The sequence below is a fragment of the Lonchura striata genome, chromosome 30, assembly GCF_046129695.1.
Source record: "Lonchura striata isolate bLonStr1 chromosome 30, bLonStr1.mat, whole genome shotgun sequence".
Classification (NCBI taxonomy): Eukaryota; Metazoa; Chordata; class Aves; order Passeriformes; family Estrildidae; genus Lonchura; species Lonchura striata.
Window position 1 is genome coordinate 2061932 of NC_134632.1, and position 20535 is coordinate 2082466.

The 20535-nt window shown below is 51.4% G+C and overlaps 1 protein-coding gene across 5 annotated transcripts in view; it reads left to right on the forward strand.

Moving 5' to 3' along the window:
• Positions 1 to 2572: 2572 nt before the first annotated feature.
• Positions 2573 to 20535, forward strand: part of SYT6 (synaptotagmin 6) — a 37070-nt gene continuing 19107 nt past the window's right edge. For 2 of the 5 annotated variants that reach the window (XM_021535298.3, XM_021535297.3), the window contains exon 1: positions 2573 to 2980. In XM_021535298.3, the coding sequence (XP_021390973.1) occupies positions 2827 to 2980 (154 nt within the window). In that variant the 5' untranslated portion in view covers positions 2573 to 2826. Of the gene's footprint in view, positions 2981 to 7608; positions 8113 to 20535 lie in introns of those variants that run through there. The other 3 variants (XM_021535299.3, XM_021535301.3, XM_021535300.2) reach the window with 2 other exon arrangements.

The window sequence follows — 20535 nt, forward strand, 5'->3', positions numbered from 1 at the left end:
CACTGCCAGCCCTTCTGGGGCCGCTGCTGCTGCGTTTAACTCCTGGCTCTGCCTCTCCAGCTGTGACCCCAGGCCACTGGACAGGAGCAGGGGGAAGAGAAATGCTGAGATAAAAGGGAGAGGCATCCACACTTCCCTGCACGCCAAGGGCAGGCAGCTGCAGGGAAAGCTCTGCCAGACACAGGAAACCCAAAATTTCCACCCAAAATGCCAAGGGGGATGTGGATGAGACATCACTGAGTTCTGCCAGCTCCCTGGGATTTGGGGAATTATCTCCTTCTCATGCTGGGAGGTGGAAACACAGCTCGGGGAGCAGTTTGGGGTCCAAGTGGCAGCTCAGCCTGAGGCAGCTGGAAAATGGAATTTCTGGAGCTGCCCTGAGGGGTGGAGGGAGCTGCAGGGTCTGGGGTGGGATTTGACTTCTCCAAAGTGGGATCTTCTCAGCAGGACATGAGAGGGAAAATCTGTGCCCCAGCTGCTGGGTGTGTGTGGCTGTGGGAGAGGAGAATTGGGAACCAGAAAATCAAACAGTGTTTGGATTTTCAGCTTCCACCTGACTCTTTCCCAGCCTTCTGTGCTGGACAATAAAGAGTGTGTGTGACATAAATTCAAAGGTACAAGGTGTAAAAAAAGTCTGGCTTTTGTTCTGAAGGAATATTTGTTGAGAGTATGGATGCAGGATCTTCTGTTACTGCTATTGAGCAAGCCTGGAATCCTCTGATATGTAAATCAAGGTGAATATTTGACCCAAGGTGACTTTAAATTTAAAAGTAAAAGTTCTTGGTATTACCCTTGTAATAAAATTACCCTTTTTTCCCCCAAATAATTGAATTTTATTATTGATTTCTGTGTTACAAGCTCTCAATTGGGCATTAACCTTTTTCAAAGAGTTTAGCTGTGATGTTTTTTTGTCTGTTGAAACCTCTTTAAGATAAATTCAAATTTCAAATGCAAGACTTGACTGATATATTCCAGAATTCCTCTCTTGGTGGCAGTTTTGGTGGCTCAGGCAGAAACTGTTGCTGTGCTGGAGACATGACGTGATGCCTGGGGCTCATTGCATCCCCTTGGGTACAAATCCTTTGATTTTGGGACTCTGGGACATGAATACCCCAGGGCAGGCAGTGAGAGGAGGAGCAGAGAAGAGGAGCTGTTCCCTCCCCAGCCAACTAGATGTTGTATGGACCCAAAGATCAGGTTTGAGGCATCATTTGATCCTCAAATTTCTTAAAAAATAAATGTGTGAGTGTCTTTATGGAGTTTGTCATCTAAATGTAAAGCAAACTCTGCCTGAGCTTTAGGGCACAGGTTGGACTTGATGATCTTAGAGGTCTCTTCCAACCTCATTATTCTGGGATTCTGGGATTCTGTGATCTCTGGGAAGTTACTGGTTTAGCTCCCAGCGTCTGACTCTCTCCCCAGTAAACACAGACCTTTGGAGCTGCTGGTGCTGGCTGCAGGTGGCAGGTGACAAACACCTTCAGGAGGAGCTCTCAGTGTGCAGCTCTGCCTCACTGTTTGCAGCAGCAGCTCATGGAGCACTGGCCAGGACAATGTTTAATTAAAAGCCTCTCTTTGTGACCAGTTACTGGGTTAATAAAAGGTTTCACTCACGTTGTCCTGGCAACAGAAGTTTTTGGGAGGAGCAGAGCTTGGCGGGTAAGTGGCTTTGCCAGACAAGGTGCCAGTGGGGACAGCAGGGATGTGGTGGTGACGAGTCCAGAAATCCTTGGTCTGGCCAAGGAGGGACCAGAGTGGCCAGAAGGACCCTGCTGCAGCTTTCCAGGGGTGCTGGGCAACACCTCTGTGCTCCTCAAGTGCCACCCAGACCCTTTGTGTCACACCAGCCCCAGAGCTGGAGGAACTGTCCAGCCTGGGAATGGGGTGTGGAGCAGGTTCTGTGCCCAGGGCAGCCTGTGCTGTCCTGGGTGCTGGTGCCACCCCTGGGATGCTCTGCTGTGACAGCTCCCAGTGCTCCAGCAGGTCATTAACAAAAGCACAAACACCATCTGAGCACGCCTTGCTGTGCTGTGGGGCTGAGGGACCTGTGCAGCCTCAGCCCTGGCTCTCCACAATGCTCATTAGGTTTGTACAAGCTGCAAGAAGTCATCCTGCTGTACATAATTTTAATTGCCTGCTCCACAATTGCCTGTCAAATATATGCTCTGTCGCGTGGCATGACCTGCCTGCTAAATTGCAACAGGAATAAAAAAAAAAATACTACGGAAAGTAAAAGGGAAAAAAACCTAATTATGAACTAGAATGGCATTCTCAATCTCTATTGCCACCTGCAGCCTGCTGTGGCAGGACAGCACAAACAGATCAATAAAACCCGCAGCTTTTCTTCTGCGCCTTTGGCAGTTGTGAGGAGTTTGTGCGGTGTTTGTGGGAGCGCTCCGGTTCCTCCTCTCCGCTGTGTCTCAGCCTGGAGGTTTCACCGCTCGTTTTCATTGCCAAAATCCAGGGTTGGGACGCCCAACTCCGCGCCCGCAGAGAGGGCAGCAGCGAAAGGGTTAAAAGGAATGCTCTGGGCTGCAGCTTCCCCGCGTCTCGTGCGGAGGGCACGGATCGGAGTTTGGTAGGAGGTTCTTTGCCGGGAGCAGCCTTGGCAGCGAGCAGAGCTGTGATCTCAGAGGCCATGAGGCTCCGGGAGCGCCGGGGGCTGCGGGCTCGGGCTGCGGGCGGCGCCGCGTGTCCCGGCGGGCGCTGCCGCGGCCGCGCGTGGGACCGGAGCGAAGCCGCTCCCGTGCCGAGCGCCGAGCCCAGCCTCTCCTCCCACTGAGACTTTCCCAAAGAGCGGAGGCAGCGGAGGATGCGCGGGGGGCCATGAGCGCTCCCAGGGAGGATGGCCGCTGTCGCAGGGCCATCAGCATCCTCACCGAGCTGTGCCAGAAGAAAAGCCTGCCCGGCTTGGACCTGGACACCTGCAGGGAGTTCCTCCTGCTGCCTTCTGACCAGAGCCTGATTATCTCCGAGCCAGGTACGGCCCCTGCTCCCGTCTGCCGGAGGATGCTCGTGGAAGGCAGGAGGGGCATCCGTGCCCTACAGGGGAGGAAAAGGTTTGGGAGACCCGTGTTAGACCCTCTGGGAGGGTTCCTTCCCTTCCCACATGTTCCACGGTGAAGTTTTGGGTCAAGTCCTGCCTCACCTGTTGATGGCTGCACGGGGGGACAGCCAGGATAAAGTTCCTGAGATAAAGTTCCTGTGAAAGATCCTTTTCCAAAAACACAGACTCCTGTCCTGTATGAAACAAGAGCAAACCAACAAAAAGCAGTAGAGAGCCTGCTTGAGCCGCTGGGATGGCAGGAACTGATTGGTGTTGGAGAAATGGAGGGAATCACACGGACTGCGTGGATTTCTGTTCATCAGGAAGGGACCTTGGTGTACTTCCATGTGTGTGTTCTACCTTCCCTAAGGATTGCCTGAGTTGTTCCTGGTCGGGCTGTAGAGCCAGGGAGGGACTCTGGTGTGTCAGGGATGAGTCAGGAGCAGGAATTCTGCTCCAGGAGCAAAGGGACAGCTCCGTGTTGCAAAGTGGGGAATTTTCCCAACACCTATTCTCCCAGCTGCTCACTCCAGAGAGATCTCCTGCTGCCACTTCAGATGACATTGGCAGGGGCAGTTGGAACCCAGGCTCATGTGCTGAGGAGCAACACCCCAAATCTCACAGCTTTTAGAATTGTTAGTAACCTGCTCAAAGTTGTTTGTTTGTGTATTCCAACATTTTCATAGAGGGTTTCTTCTAAGGTTCCTAAGTTTCCTCTAAGGCAAGGATCTGTGGAATTCCAGCGTTTTTACACCATGAATTTTCACAAACTCTCCTCCTCTGCTGAGCACACTGTGCAGAGCCCCCGTGCGGCACAGCTGCCCATCAATCCCTGTCCAGGGCTTTCTGTGTCACCTTCCCTCCCTCTCTCCTTCCCCTCTCTGCCAGGATCTCATGCTGGGATGCAGCTGGCACCCCCAGGGCACAGGGCACCAGGATTCTGCCAGCCCTTGGTTTGCAGTGGTGCTTCCAGCACGGCTTTGCTGATAGCTCCAGGCAAACACCCTCCCTCCACATCCCACTTTGCCTGTAACTTAATTCTCTTCTTCAAATGAGTTTGTTTTAAAGCTGCCTGTTCTGGAGGCCTCTTACCATGGCCGGTTGTGTCCTTACACATCACATCCCATGCAGCTATTGCAAATAGAGCAAACAGCTTGCAAACTTATTGCATCGATTTGGAATTCTTTACCTTGCACCAAAATGAACATTTTCCTGAGTCTGCAGCAGAAATACTCCTCACTGCTCTTGTTCTGTATAGATATGACAGGTCTGCATTTGTTTGCACAGCCTGTCCAGGACCTCATGTTCATGTCGGGATCACATCATCATCATCATCATCATCATCATCATCATCATCATCATCAGCCTTTAGCACAGGGAATGTCTGTGTGCTCTGAGCTGTGGTCAGCCCCAGTGCCCCGGGCGAGCTGTGCTGGGCTGGCTGCACGAGCAGCCAGGGCTGTTGTCTCTGCTCTGCATGACTGGGCCCATTTTTATGTCTAGACAGCACAGAGGACACAGTTTGGGCCTGACATGTACTAATATTTCTCAGTTCCTGCCTGTAAAGCTGCTCCAGCAAGGGGAAAAAATCTGTTTGCATCAAGTGTTTACTACCACAGTCACAGAGGTACGATGCCTTCCCCATCAGCGTCTGGATGTTGATTTAATTATCTGCACTGATGCTTTGTCCATTTTATCCCGAGGTCTCACGTGGAGCAGATTTGCTGTGGTCTGGCTGCAGTCCTGTGTTCAGAGCCATCCTCACAAAGCAGGCAGGGGGAAGGTGGGGCTGTGTGGAGGTGAGCAGATGGCAGCAGGCAGGTGCTGTGTCAGGAGCAGGGCAGAGGAGCCCTGCCCTGCTGGAGTGTCCCTGTGCGGGCAGCACAGCCCCGGCAGCCAAACGCCAAATTTGCTGGAGTCAAACTGGCCTCATTTGTCATCATCATGTGGAGTCTCCGGCTTCTCGGGCAGTTTGTTGCCTCCTGGATAAATCTATTTAGTACTGGCTGGATCAGCTTGGCTTGTGGAGTGTCCTGCTGGAGTTCAGGTTGAAGGAAGCACTGCCAAAGGTGCTCCTGCACAGCTCAGCACAGGGGCAGCTTGGTCTTTTCTGCTGTTTCATGCGTGGATGGGGAGCAGTATCCTCAGGGAATGTGTGGAGCCAGGTATCATCACCCTTCCTGAACTGCATCCAAGAGTGGAAAAAACCTGTGAATATAACAATACTACTGTATAGTTTATGTAAGAGTAAGTTTCTGTGCGGTGTTAATTTTTTTTTTCAACCATTCTGGACTGAGTGGCTGAAAGGGCTGCTGTGGATGGAGTGGATGCACCTCTACTCCCTGGTTATGTAACAGCTGAATCTCCTCCTCACAGCCAAGAAGAGCAGCCGAGCTGCAGCATTTCTCTGTGCACACCCAGCAGAGGAGGACTGCAGGCTGCTGCCTCGCCCGCAGCCAAACCAGTCAGAAAAATCAGGAGTTTGGCTGGGGAAGGGAGGTTTTGGTGCCGCTGTCAGGGGGGCTGTGAGGGGGAGCTGTGCCTGTGGCGGTGCCAGGAATAGAACTGATCTCCTGGCTGGCCCGAGATGGAGCGAGCTGCAGCATCCTTTTGTCGTGCCTGTCGCCAGTCCTCCCCTGGAGCTGCCTCCATCTGATCCCTCTGCTCCCTGCCAGGCCTCAGCTGCCGGGCAGGGATGCTGGCAGTGCCACCCGGGCTCTGGGGACAGCACTGGCCACAGGTGATGGCCTTTGAGAGGATGGACTCATCCCTTCTGTGCCCTGGAGGGGCAGTGAGAGCTCTGGGGTGTCACTGAGAGGGTTTGAGGTGCAGCTGTGCTGAAGGTGAAGTGTTTGGCTGTGGGGCAGGGGAGTCAGCACCCCCCAGGACCGTGGGGACAGTGATGTGTCCCCTGTGCTTGTCCCCTCTGCCCGTGGGAGTGGAGCTGCAGCAGGCTCTGGGCTCTGGGACACGGGGTGCTGGGCAGCCCAGGAGCTGGGCTTCATGTCCTGCTGGGGGGGTTCTGGGGTTCCCCTGGGCTGGGTGCTGCTCCCCGTGGTTCACAGAGCCTGGCCAAGGACAGAGGCTGCCAGCCTGTCCCAGGAGATCCTGGGGGAGACAGGGGAAGCTTGGCTGGTTCTGAAATGATCCTGCAGGGCTGATGAGAGTTACTAAATAGAGTGAGTTTGATGGGATATTGGGAAGGAATTCTGTCCTGGGAGGGTGGGGAGGCCCTGGCAGAGGGTGCCCAGAGCAGCTGTGGCTGTCCCTGGATCCCTGGAAGTGTCCAAGGCCAGGCTGGCTGAGGCTTGGAGCAGCCTGGGGCAATGGAATGTGTCCCTGCCATGGCAGGGATGGCACTGGATGATCTTCAAGCTCCTTCCCACCCAAAACCAGTCTGGGATTCCATGATTCTGTGACTAGAACCAGGATCTGGTGTTGTTAATTTAAAGGATGGTGCCTGGGTACAGGGAGGAATTTATCCTGGGATCAGAGCACATCCAGGAGAAAACCTCTGGGTTTGATTTTTACCTTCAGCACTTCTGTGCTGAGGCTTTCTTTAAACAACCTAAGTTGTTTTTTTTTTTTTTGCCTGAGTGATCCCTTTGTACAAAGCTTTGCTGCCCAGTGGAGCCAGGGCAGGAGGCAGAGGCTGATGTGCAGAGGGGCTGCAGGTTGTCCCCAGCAGACCCTGCTCATCTCGGCGTGGTGAGACCCCTCCTCAACCCCTCCCTCACGTGCTGATCCATCCCAACAAAATGCTCCTGTGCCTTCCTGCTGCAGGAGGAGAGAGCTGGAGAGAGAGGAGGGAACAGGAGAGCGGGGAAGGCACAGAGTCAGAGACCTCCTGATATTCTCTGCTCCCTGGCACATGGTGTCAGCTCACCTGTGTTCCAACCCCCAATAATTCAGAGCACATTTACTGCTTTGCCCCTTGTGTGAACTGCACTTTTTGAAGGTCCTGGTGCAGGCAGCACAGCTTGTACAGCGCTGAACACCCTCCTGGCACTTGGCAAAGACCATTAAAATGTTAACCCGAGCACAGAAGTGTTCTTGCTGCAGGCAGAAAAAAGGGGAGAATTTCTGGGCAATTTTTCATCGCAGTAATGTTGGTGCAGAAAGATCATTTTTTTTATTGAGAAATTGGTCCTGGAGTATTTTCTAGGAAAAAAAACCCCACCTATCTTCTGATAGATTACTGAGAACTGATGACACCCTCATTCATGGTTATGGGATGCCTTCAGCCGCTACCTGTGAAATATGGGCATGTCTTGAATTTACTCACCAGGCATAATAACACTTTTCTGAATTGCCATTCAAGGGTATTTTAAGTCAATATAACAGTAAACATGCTCCCAGCCATCCAGGCAAAGCTAATATTAATCACTGAAGCTTGAGTTTCCAGAGGCCCAGCATGTGAAGAGCAGCTCCTTGGGGCAAATATCTTTTTTATCACAGAGCAATGCACTTGCAAAATGGATCTTGCCTTTCCTCCCAGCAAAGAGCCAACCAGAGCTACGTGCAGCACATTTGCTCTTTAGCCCAACTAAACCAGGTTGGGATCCTGGAGGTATCAGGTTCAAACCTTGCTGCCAGAGGAAGGTTTGTAAAACCGTGTTGAAATAGGGTTGGAAACCAGCTGAGTAAATCGAGGCAAAAACGGATTAAATCGCCTGTCTCCAGACATGTGTCTCTGCTGGCGTGTTGTGTGCGGATGCGTGGCTCTCCAGCCGCCTCTGGCGATGCTCTGTGATGCTCCTGGTAAATAAAATGCCCCTCTGGAGCTGAGCGGAGTGTGCGTGCCCGGGAGCCCCGGGAGCACCGCTCTGCATAGGCGCAGCTTTGCAGCCGCCTAATTGCCGCTGCTCCTCGTTGCCGAGGCAGAGCAGGGAGGCTGCCGCTGTCTGTGGATGCGTGCGGCCCCGGAGCTGCTCCCATGCAGCTGCAGCAGCCTCATGCATAGTCAGGGCTCAGCATCCCCAACTCCATAGAAACAGCAGCGGGATCGCCGCCGCCGCTAATTGATGCTCGAGCAGGGACCGCGCTGAGGAGCCGCCGCCGCGCTGGTAAGCCCGCATTTCTCAAGTTACTTTAATCATTCTTTGCCTTTTCTTTTCATAATACGAAGCGCAGCCTTATGGTTTAAAGGAAAATAAATCCGGCAGGACGCCTTTGCTGTTGGAAGGTTTTGCCCCGCTCGCAGAATCCTCCCGGCACAAAGCGTGGGCTTCGAGCTGGTTCAAGGCAGGGCACAGCCCGATGGTGCCCGCGGCTCCTGGGGTGACTCCGGGAGGTGCTCGCTGCTCCTGCCTTTGCAGGTGTTTGCTGCTCGGCATCCTGGCTGTGCTGGAGTTGCTGCACTCGCCGTGTGCTCCCGGCAGCCGGATCCTCTCCCGTGTGCGTGTTCATTGTGCAGGGATAAACCAGACCCACAACGGGGAATCGTGTCTGATTCAATTGTTTTATTTAACTATAGCCTCCACTACCCTTGTTTTTCATAACTGTTTCTTCTCACTGCTCACATTTCCAGGTACAATTGAGTATTCTTTCTCAGGACCCCCAGGTTTCCATCTCATCATGGATAGGCATATTTTTCTGCCTTTAATATTTTCTATTTCTCTTTCAAAGGCAACAATCTGTATTTTCCCTTCCCATCTGCGTGTTGGAAAATCAGAGATCTTGTCTAAGAGTGTTTCCATCCAGCGGACTCCGTGACAGAGCAATCGCCCTGGCAGTTGTTGGGGAGAGATGCAATTAAGTCCCTCTGCCATGTATTGTCTTTAATTATATTTGTACCTTGCAAAATGGCATCCTGGAGGGTCAGGGAGGAGAATTTTGGAGTGATTGTCTATTAAATGTACATTTTCCCTGCCTGAGGGGAACAAGAAAGTTCTCCTGCGGGGAGCCCTGCGCGGCGGAGCCGCAGCTGCTGGCTGAGGGTGTCTCTGTGTTTAGTTCAGTTTGTTGTGCTGTAGCAGGTTCATGTTTAACAACATCACAGCAAACTGTGCAGCCAAGCCTGAAGGCAGCACGCCAGGAGCTCCCTTCACACCAGCCCTCTCAAACCATCCTTGAAGCACACGGTCCTGGACCGTCTGGAATAATAATTGCCCAGGAATTCTAGCCCCTGGTGTTGTAATAATCTGATTTCTGTGCGTTCGTAGCTGCTGCAAAGAAATGAATACAGTTGTGTGGCACAGTGTGAGGTGCCACCTCCTCAGTTTCTCTCTCCAGATGCAGCACTTCATCTCCTGGATGCTGCTGAGCGTTTACTCCAGAGCTGTTTGATCCCAGCTCTGAATCTGGGCTCTGCTCAAAATGCTCATGCTGAAAGAATTGTGAGCTGCAGGCTCACAATGGAGTGGTAGGAGCTGTTGGAAAAGGCCATCTCAGAATCCATTTAATCAATGTGTAGGACCAGGCAGCCCAGCCTGCACACTGCAGCACACTGGAGGGGTTCAAGAGCCCTGTCTTTGCTCCAAGCTAATGGAAGCAGCAGCAGCTGCTGATGGCAGCAGCAGAGCCATGGGGAGGAAGTTCCTTTCTCATTCAGGGCAGCTTGAACAAAGAAATGCTCTGTTCCAAACCTCTGTATTTCAGTGCAGGGTCCCTGTACCAGCCAGGGCTCCAGGCAGCTGAGTCCTTCCTGGCTGCTCCATCTGAGCCCAGCTCCGGGTCTGCCAGTGCTGCTCTGCCCCTTCTGTGCTGCTTGAGAGGCACAGAGGAAGAGGGACTGGTGTGGGTTTGTGTGGCTGTTCTGGGTCTGGGTGGCTCCAGCTGGCAGCTCCAGGGCACCAGGCTGGGCATCACCAGGCTTTTGCAGCACCTGGAGCCAGGGCAGTTCTGGGTTCTGGGTTCTCCAGTTTTGGGGACTGGTCCAGGCAATAAATGCATCCAGAATGTCTCAGGAGCTCAAGGAGCCCTTGCTGCTGGAGGGGCTCCATGTCCTGGGCAGGGGGCACTCAGGAAAGCCTCTAGGAAGCTTTCCATGTCTCTCTTGTCCCATGCTTGGGGTCTTCTGCCCACTCTGGCTGAGGCTTTTTGGGTCCCCAGACTGTGTCCTCTTGTGGAGCCTGGATCCCAGGGTGGGAGGCTTCAGCACTGGGATGGGGAGAGACCCCAGTTCTGCTCCCTGCCAAGCTTTACCCTGAGATCTTTTCAAGGCAGCCTGGTTTTAGTGGGGTTTTGAGCAAAAATAGGATCTGAGAGGGAGACACGGGGAAGCCTTTCCCCAAAATCGGATCCCACTGTAGGAAGTGAGGGGCAGCGAGGTGGCAGCTCCAGGGTGGAAAGTGTGGGCACAGAGCAGCTCTTGCTGGTGTCTCACAGCAGACACAGCTTTGATCAAGTTTTGAAAAGGAAATTTCAAGTTCCAGGGTTTTTTGGTTGCTCAGGGGAGACAGAGAGAGAGTGAAAAGCTTTTACTTGTTCCGTTTTGCATCCTGAAACGCAGCTGGATCTCTGCATCCCAGAAGTGTCTGGATTTCCAAGGTTTCCTCTCTGCCTGGCTCTGCTCAGCTCCAGCTCTGGATCAGAGGCTTCCCCCGTGCAGAGCAGCCTCAGCCAGGCTCCCCTGGCACACAGGGCTCAGCCTGTGCAGGGTCCCAGCCCGGGGGAGGAGGAAGCTCAGCAGGGATTTAACCCCAGCCCTGGCCACTGTGTGTGTTCAGCACCACGGGCTTGTTTACAGATGTTGCTCCAGCATATTGTGCTAAAATGTCATGGGATTAGCACAAAGCCCTGTGCCATAATTGCATTCACTGTGGCTTATAATAGTTCATTAGCTTGTCATCAGTTAGGCAGAAAGCAATGACAACTCTTCCTATCACATTTATAATGCTCTAGAGAGCAGCTGATTAAGTCACAAAGTGACATAAATCACCAGGGAATGTTTCCTTCGGCTTGGAAAAGTTTTTTTTTCTCTTTTTTTGTCACTTTTGATAACAGAAATGCTGCATTTCTGACAGCACAAAGTTCCCCTTTGGGTTGCACACGCCAGCAGAAGTTTCAGTGACAAATCTGCAGCCTGGAGGGAAAACCCAAATCGGTCAATAATGGCTGAAAACCAACATTTTTGTCTTCAGGAGCCTGTGGTGGGTCTCCTCCAGCCCAGCCACTTCACTGGGGCTTGTTCTCGTCCCTGATGTCCCTCAGCACCGTGTGAAGCCCACAGCCACCAACAGGGTTGGTGGCTGGTGGTGGGAGAGGGGAGTTTTGTCTCCAGGTCCACCTGCGGAAGTGAAGCTGAGGATGGGCTGAGGGCTGTCCATGGGCAAGAGTCCAGGAGGGAATCTGGGATGTTGGAAACTCAGATCTGGAGTTGCATGTAGGGAAGGCTGGGCTCCAGGATGGTTTTGATGGATGGAGATGAGGGATCTGAAGGCTGTTCTTACAATATCAGGTTTATTAGGGATGGAGAAAGGTCCTGCTTGGAGCTGCCAGACGCAGCATGGGGCAAGGCCTGAGGGGATGAGGGAGGGGAGAGACCGGGGGTGGAGAGGATGCTCCAGGAGAGGGTGGAAGTTCCAAGAGAGGGGAAGTTCCAAGAGAGGGGAAGATCCAAGAGGGCGTCTGGCCCCTCGGAGCCCCTTATCCGGGGGCTTCAAGGTGGGCTGGAACAAGACTTGGGCCAATGGGGTCACAGACACTTGATGCTTCAGGGGAGGGTTACGGTGTGGGATGAACAGTACATTTTGGGGGTTGGATGGAACAGTCCATTTGACTTTTGGACCTATCTGTAGGTAAGGGTATTGTCCAGCCAGTAGGGGGGATTGTTTTCATCCTGGCTGTACTATTGTGAATCTTTTGCCAGGCAATTCTATTTATCCATCCTTTCCAACAGTTGCAGCCCTGCAGAGCTGCAGCATCAGTGGGGTTTTGAGCTCTGTTCTGGCTGCTGCGCCGGAGGCTCCTCCTGCCCAGAGAGCCACGCCGTGCTCATCAGCTACTCAGGATTTTTGCCTTCTTTTTGGGCAATTAACTCTTTCTCCATTCTGTTTCAGTGGGAAAAGCACAAGCTCCAGGCCACCAAACTCTCATCTTACCTCACATCCCTTTCTTTGGTGTATTCTGCACTTCCATTTGGTTGGACTAGATGATTTTAGAGGCATTTTCCAACCTTAGTGATTCTGTGATTTGTAAGTGTTGATTTATTTTTCCTTTTTTATGTTACAAATTCACATAGGGACATGAAGTGCCTCACAGTTGACTCTGCATTTGAAAATCACCTTTAATATGTCCCTCTGAATTACTCTGTTCAGATTTCCCTCTGGTTTTTAAACTCCCCTGGGTTCTGAAGCAGCTCTCACACCCATGGCTGAGGGCATTTGCTGCCTGTTGGTGGTGAAGGAAGGACCAAACCTTGAACTGAAGAGCAGTAGGTGGCAAAGGGTTTGACAGTGTCTTTTCTCTGTTTAATGCTCTCCTTTAATCAGCCCATGAGGTGTGACAGTCCCCAGCCAGGGACGGGGTGCAAAGGGGACAGGGACAGTGCTGGCATCACCCGCAGCTCTGTGCTGCCTCCTCCGGGCCAAGACACACGGGAAAAACACGTTCACTCTGCTCTGAAAATGTCAAAAGTTTAATAAAGGACAATGGGAGACGAGGATCACAGAGCAAAGGTTGTTAGGGTTGGCACTCAGCCAAGAGCACCCTGTTATCTTCGGGGACACCCCTTAAATACCTTTTAATTACATCAGCCTGCTGCATATTCATAGACCCTCATGCATAGTAAACTTCCCCCCAAACTACATCACATGTTCCAAAGATTGTTTAGCCTGGATCCTCCTTGGATCCACCTTTTGAGAGCGTGTGTATTTTTTGGTTGTGGTTTTAGTCCATTCTTGTCCCCTCCAGTTTAGTCCATTCTTGTCACCTCCAGCTTTTGAGCCTTGGTCCTCACTGCCTTCAGACAGCGAGTGCTGATGGTTGGCAGATCTGTGCAGGTGTCCTCATCCTGTGTTCAGTGGATGTTATCCCATCCCAGCAGGCATTTTAACACAAGCACACTGATATCAGCTGTTTCACTACTATGCCTAAGCTTAATTAACAACAGAAGTAAAAACTATATAACAAAGTTACTTTAACATTATACTTACAAACTCCATTTTAATATTTTCAAAAAGCCAATATTATAATATGTATCTATGACACACAGTGGGAGCTTCATCTGCAGCCTGGATATGTAGGCAAGTATAAAAAAATCTCTCTTTGCTGCTTGCAGGCAGGGCACAGTGCAGGTGACAGCTCGGGGGTGTCCCAGGAGCTCATCTTCTCCCAGCTCTGAGGTGCCCCAGGCTCCAGCATGACATGGGAAAGCCTCGAGGCTGTGGCTGAGGATGTTGGGATAGAACTTTATTCCATGTGCAGATTTATGGTTTAAGCATTTCCTCCTTCATTATAACTTGGAGTTTATAAAATTGGGGAATTTGCAAGTATTTGCACTAACGAGCTGAGAGCTGCTATCCAGGACAGCGAATTCTCAGAGAAATCTCTGCTCTCTGTGACCAGGGACAGCACCCAAGGGAGCAGCTGGGGATGTGCCAGGGGTGTTTAGGTTGGATTTTGGGAGAGGTTTCTCCCCCTGAGGCTCCCCAGGGAATGGGCACAGCCCGAGGCTGCCAGAGCTGCAGGAGAGTTTGGACAGCGCTCCAGGGATGCCCAAGGTGGGATTTTGGGATGTCTGTGCAGGGCAGGGGATGGACTGAATGATCCTTTTTGGGTCCCTTCCAACTCAGGATACTCTAAATTATGCAACAGTTAAAGGACCAACACTTGGCTGAAGTTGTCTCCTGTTCCAGTTCATTTCCCAGCTGCAGAACCTCATCCCCAGGAGAAACGCAGCAAATGCTGAGGAAAGCCCTGGCATTGCTCAGGGAAGCAGGTTCTGCCTGCCTGGGAGGGATGAGGCTGCTTTTGCTCCTGGGCCATGCATCAGCCACTGGAAACACAGGATCCCTGCGAGGTCTCCATATGAAGGGTTGTCTCCATCCTCAACGTGCAATAATGAGATGGTTTGAGTTTTATAGTCTTATATAATTACTCTCAAAATAGCTTCTGATTCATCCTCCCCTTTGAAGCTTATAGTTTGCATTCTGATAAGCTCTTGCATGGCAGGAGCCCTGTGGTAGCAGCAAATTAAATTTTAAGAAGTTTTTTTGCTGTCTAACTGAAACTTTGGCACTGCCAGTTGGAGCATTCCTGTTCTGACTTTCCTGGGATCCATTTCATGGCTGAGTGTGTGCAGGAGATGAGCAGCTCTGTCGGGGTTCCTGGGGAGCCTGTGCTGGCAGAAGGAAGCTGGTGGGAGCTGATAGTGCAGGACTCAGTGTTCAAGGACTGGGGAAGCACAGCAACAGAGAAAAAATCTCACTTTAGCTTCCAGGGAGACTTTGGCTGGGTGGGGTTTGGAGCAACCTGGAAGGTGGAAGGTGTTCCTGCCCATGGCAGGAGGTGGAAGGAGATGAGCTTTAAAGTCCCAACCTCAACCATTCCATGATTCCATGATTCTCTGAATGTCTCCTCTTAGAACATCCCCTTCCTGAGCATTCCCAGCCCTCTGCTTTGAGAGGGGCCTTTGCCACTGAGCTCTGGGTGATGAGCTGAGTGTGAAAGTGCTCAGCAAACTGTGAGAACTTGTTTTCAATCCCATTCCCTGGGCTGTCTTCTGTGGAATTACTTGTGGCTGGTATGGAATAACAAATCAAGGCTTGGCCATGTCCAGAGCAGCTGGGGCTGGCTGCCTCCACCTGGAGAAACCTGTCCTGTGGTGCTGGGATTGTGCACAGGGAGGCAGGGGGGTCTGTCAGGGTCTCTCTGGGTGTTTCATACCATTGTGCAGCCCTGGCCAGCTGAGAGGAACAATCAGTGTTTTTTACTTTCACTACCAAGAGAATAAAACAACCTGGTTTGTCAGCAGGGACAGGACCTGAGGGAAGGGCTGGAGGTGTGCCAGGGTTATTTAGGTTGGATTTTGGGAAAGGTTCTTCCCCCAGAGGGTGCTGGCACTGCCCAGGCTCCCCAGGGAATGGGCACAGCCCGAGGCTGCCAGAGCTCCAGGAGAGTTTGGACAGCGCTCCAGGGATGCACAGTGTGGGATTTTGGGGTGTCCCTGTGCAGGGGCAGGGGCTGGAGTGGATGATGCCTATGGTTCCCTTCCAGCTTGGGATATTCTGCAATTCTGGGATTCTGTGCTTTGTTCTGGATGGGTCACGGTTCCAAGCACTCCTTGATTTCATTTCCCTCTCCCCAGACCCTGGGGGTGCAGTGCTGCCCTGGGCTGGGTCCTGTCCCCCTGTGGGCAGGGGGTGCACAGCTGAGCCCTGCCCTGCTGCTGGCATCACTCCCTGCACAGCAGAGGCTCTCAGGGCCTGAAAAGCCACGTTGGTGACCCTGGGACCTGCAGTGATGCACGGGCTGGGGCGTGCTGCTGCAGGGGGGCTCTGCAGCCCTTCCCACCTCCACAGCGTGAGAGAACGTCTGAGGGGCAGCAGGAGCTCTGCCCCACCCAGAACTGTGTCCTGACCTGGCTCTAACATCTGCTGAGAGGCTGATGGATGTTTCCCCTCGCCAGGAGCCAGCTCGGTGCTGTTTGAGCAGAGCTCCTGCTGCCAGGCTGAGCCAGTTGACGGCAGCCAGACTTTGAAGTGACAGCTCCTAATGACTCGTCTCGCTCAGGAATATTTCAGGGCATATTCCTGTAGCTCCTGCCTGCCTGGAGAGCACCACCAGCAAATCAAGAACTTGATGAAGTTTCAAATGGCAGCCAAATGGCAGTGAGGGGGCCCAAAATGTGACAACAAAGGCATCGGCCGGGGCCTGGCACACTGGACACGGCCCCTGCAAAGAGGGACAGTGGGAGAGTGGGCTGGCAGTGCTTCCCTGTCACTGCCATGCCCTGTGCAGCCCCCGTGCCCACTGACTGTGAGCTCTGGGGACACAGAGCCTGCTGCTGCAGGAACTGGGGCTGTGGGGGTGACAGGGACAGTCTGATCTGTACCATTTGCTCTGCTACCACTCCCGAGGCCATGGCAGGCTTGGAGGAGCTGCCTGAGGGACTGCACGGTGCAGTCACCTCTCCCCCAGCACAGCATCCCAGGATTTACCAGCCAGCCAGCTTCCTTTCCAGAATCCCTGCTGCAAAGGGCTCTGCTTGTTTCTGCCCTCCCTGCTGCCCCTCAGGGTTTGCTCCGTGCTGTGTCCCCAAAAGGGACATTCCCTCTTGTCTCTATGGTGCTGCTGGATGCTGCTGTGGGGCTCTAATGTTTGAATTCTGTTCCATCCAGTCCCATTGAGCAGCTTTGCTCAATAAACATCTCCGTGGCTGGGGTTTAATGGAACCCTTCCTCCTCCTCTGCAGCTGCTGCCCTGTGCTCCCCCCTGCCCTCACCTCTGAGACCCAGCACAGCCCCCCATGCCCAATTTCCAGCCCTCAGCTAATCAGGCTCACGTTGCTGATGCTCCTCAATTGAGAGAAAATGAGATCAGCAGTTGGTGGGAGCCTCACGTGGTGTGTTGGAGCCCCAGAGCTGCTGCTCTCCTCCAGCATCACCTCTTGTACCAATCCATCACTTGAGTGCGTGCTCCCTGCAAAGCTCTGCAGAAACAGAACAATATATCCTCACAAACACTCCTGCAAGAGAAAAACGCAGCAGAAAATGGACACAGAAGCCTGGAAGCATCTGCTGGGCTGGTGTGAGTGATGTGTGGCACTGGGGAGGCAGTCACCCAGCCAGTGTGAGTGAGGTGATCACCACCACCCTGCTCTGGGCTCTGCCACCTCCTGGAGCTGCCCTTCCAGGGCCATTGGCTGTGGAGGATGTTCCATGGTGCTCAGAACAGCCAGGAGCTGCTTTTACAGCTGAAGGGATCCCAGCAGGCAGCAAAGCACCCCGAGCTCTCCCTGATGCCCAAATTTTCCGTGAGCAACCTGAGAGTTTAGAAGGAAGAACCTCTGGGCTCCTGGCAGGGCCAGGCTGGTGGCTGTGCCTGGCAGGAGGTGGCAGAAGGTCAGGTCAGTGTCACCACTGCCTTGGTGAGGGGCTCCAGGGCCTGAGGAGGTGACAAGAGAGAAAAGGGACAGCCAGGTCCTGGGGGCTGGTGGCATCACCCTGGTCCCACACTGCCCCTTCCAGCCTCTCCAACTTCCACTCGTGCCATTCCAACTTTGTTTAAATGCAACAGGTAGCTGGAATGACTAATGGCTGCTGGAGTGCTGAGAGCCATCAAACATGTTGTGTTTTCTCTGTGGGGAGTGGGTGGAAGGAAAGCTAAATTACATCTTGGGATATTAAATATAACTCTGCACATTAAACTCGGAGTTATCCATGAATCTCTTTAATGACAGCACAAGCTACTTCACAGCAGTAAAAGTCAATGTTGCCACAATTAGACCACTATTGTCTTGCAGTTAATAGACTGCTCTAATCATGACTTTGTCATATTATTAATCGCTTTTGGGTTGGACTTTTGCTAATTATCCCCTTTGGTAACTCAGTTTAGGCATTAGGAAGTCAGCAGGGACATCAAGCTGAAAAGCAGTTGGACCATATCTCTTCATTAGCTCCCATCCAGGATGAAACAAAAAGGGGGGGTGTGCTGAGGAGCTGCTCTGTGATCCATGGATACTGTGATGAGAAAGGCTGGATTAACCAAGGAGTGTTTGCCCTTTCCTCAGTTTCCTTTAACTTCACCATTTTAAACTGTAAACCACTGTTTCTTTGTCCTGCCCTGGGCTGTTTGTCTTTGATTTAAAGGCAGTTGGAAGTAGTGACCTTGGGGATGTTGCAGTTTGAAATTTTTGGTGTGGTTCAGTAGCAAGGGGTTTGGGTGTTACAAAAACACAAACCAAGAAGTCAAGTCAAAGGAGAAATGGGATCAGTTTCGGGTGATGCTGAGAGAATCCAGTCTTGTGTTCTTGGTGTCCCCACTGCTGTCAGCTTCAGATCTTTTCTGGGGTGTTTTGGTAACTAGTGGGATATAAAATAGGTATATAATAAATATATAGGCTCAATGGCTTATCCTAAACGTATCAGCTCCAGCAGGTAGATCACAGAATCACAGAATCATGAAATGTTGAGGGGTTGGAATGAACCTTAAAGATCATCTGGTCCCAAATCCCTGCCGTGAGTTGGGAGCCCTCCCATTAGAACAAGTTGCTCAAAGTCTTGGGCTGGTTTTGACCACTTCCAGGGGTGGCTCCTGCCAGTGTCTGTGTCCATCCCTTCCCTGCTCCTCGTTGCTCAGGAGGGAGCTGTGTCTCTGCTGCCCTGCAGCCAAAAGCATTTTCCAGCCGAAGGTTCCTCAGGGAAGCAGCGCTTGCTCCCAGAGGGAGCCAGGCTGGAAAACAGCCATGTTAATTTGTGTTTGCAACCTCCTTCTTTTAAGCTTTATCTTTTCAATTACAAGCTGTAATAAGACTATTTTCCAGTTTTTCCCCGTGTTTCTCATGGGAACTGGGTGAGGATGAGGGAGCAGCACTGAGCTCAGCAGGACCGGGGTGAGGAATGGCTGGAGCTGCTCTGCACTTGTACCACAGCACTTACCTGATAAAAAAGTGGCAAATAACTGTGAATTTTTAAGAAGGAAACAGAACAAAGCCATAGTTCTTGTCGTGCTTTTCCCTGGTGGGACATTGCTGAGTGATGATGTGAGTCTCCCTTGAGCAGTTGGGCTCTGAGCTGTTCCTGCCTTAGACAGAGCCCTTCCTCCCTGCTGGGTGCAGACACATCCCTCTTTTCCCTCTCTTCCCCACACTTTGGGTCCAAACCTTGAAAAAGGGGGGATAATATCAACCAAGGAGCTCATTCTTCCCCTGGGTTGAGGTGTCCTTTTGGGGGACTGGCCTTACGTCCACCCGTGCCAGGAAAACCAAATCAGCCTCTGGCCCCAGGGCATTTTCTGTTAGTTGAGGAATTATCTTGTTTTTACACTTTCTTGTAAGTTAAAGGACATTTAAATCATAGCAATTTCAATACCAGATATTTTTCAGAAAGAAACAGGTATTTTCAAATTCATAAGAGAAAGCTCATTAAATCAATGAAGGTCAACTCTGTCCAATTGATATTTAAGTTTAATAAGTCACAAAAAAGTCTTGGAGAATTCAATATCGTCTTCAAACAACCCAATATTCTAAGCAGGCAGATGCTTAAAAACTGTCTGTAAAATCCTGATCCCTTCCACTCATGCTTTGTGTCAGCTGTCAGAGGAAGGAGTAGGAGGTCATGCACAAAAGTATCTGTGAATCCTGTCAGAGACATTATGAATGCCAGCCCTGCGAGGAGTGACAGGAGCCAGGATCTTTCTCAAGCTGGCAACAGGTTTTCTGAAAGGATAATTGATTATTTCTGATGGTTCCCATTAATGAGCCTGGTGTGCTGGCAGAGACATGCAGCCTATAAAACTCCTTGGAATGGGTGGAAATATCTTTAAAAAAAATCTTCTCTGTCACGCAGCAATTCCCAGCAGTGAGAGATTCTGCATTGCAATGATTTCCTTTGTACCAACACAGAGTATTTGCAGAAAGTCCAGGTTCTTGAGTTTTCTTATGAATGTTTGACACTGACTTTCCTGGGCACAATTCCAAGATTTAACTCAAAGGATGGCAAAGTGGAACCTCTGTGCTCTCAGCTTTGGTGAGAATACATTTAGGCAAATCTCTGAGGAAGCTCTGCTGCTGGTACAACCTTATTTATTATTGAGTAAGATGGGACCTATTTATTCACCCCAGCAGCGATTTGTGTTTCCACCTCAGAGCTACAACAGAAAATAAATTACCTGTACAGGAGGCTGGAAAGGGAAAGAGAAGTTTCAAAAACATCTGGGTGATGTTTATCCTTCCCATCCCATCCCTTCCAGCCTTTCCCTTTGAGTCAAAAACCCAGAGGCAGCCAGGGAGTTTTGCCTGGAGCTCCTGCTGGATTTGCTGTGCTCAGTAATTTTGTGGAAAAACAAAATCCTCCAGGATATCAGGAACAACAGATGGCTCCCAGGCACTGTGTGGGGCCGGCTTCTTCGGGTGTGGATGTCACATTTTGTGTCTGGTGCTGCCTGGAGATTTCACTTATCCCAAATTTGCAGTGGCTGCTGCACACCCTGAGAGTCCTGAGCAAAATCTGAAGGTACAAATGTGCTCCTGAGCACTTTGCTGTCATGGTTCACCTATGATGGGTGGTGGGTCTGTTGTTTTGTTGTGATTCTGTTTTTTTTTCCCCATAATTTTTAAATTCAGCTATTTATTCAAGATTAAAAAACAAGTTTTCCCTCATATTTCACAGATTTTTCTCAGCCTTAACATCAAGGCAAGGTTCGATGGGGGTCTGGGTAACCTGGTCTAGTGGAAGGTGTCTCTGCTCATGGCAGGAGGTGGAATAAGATGATTTGCAAGGTTCCTTCGGATCCAAACCATCCTGTGATTCTATAATTAAATGTCTTATCACAGCTTTACAAAACTAAACTGTATGATCAAAGGGGTCAGAAGGTTCCCTTTATAA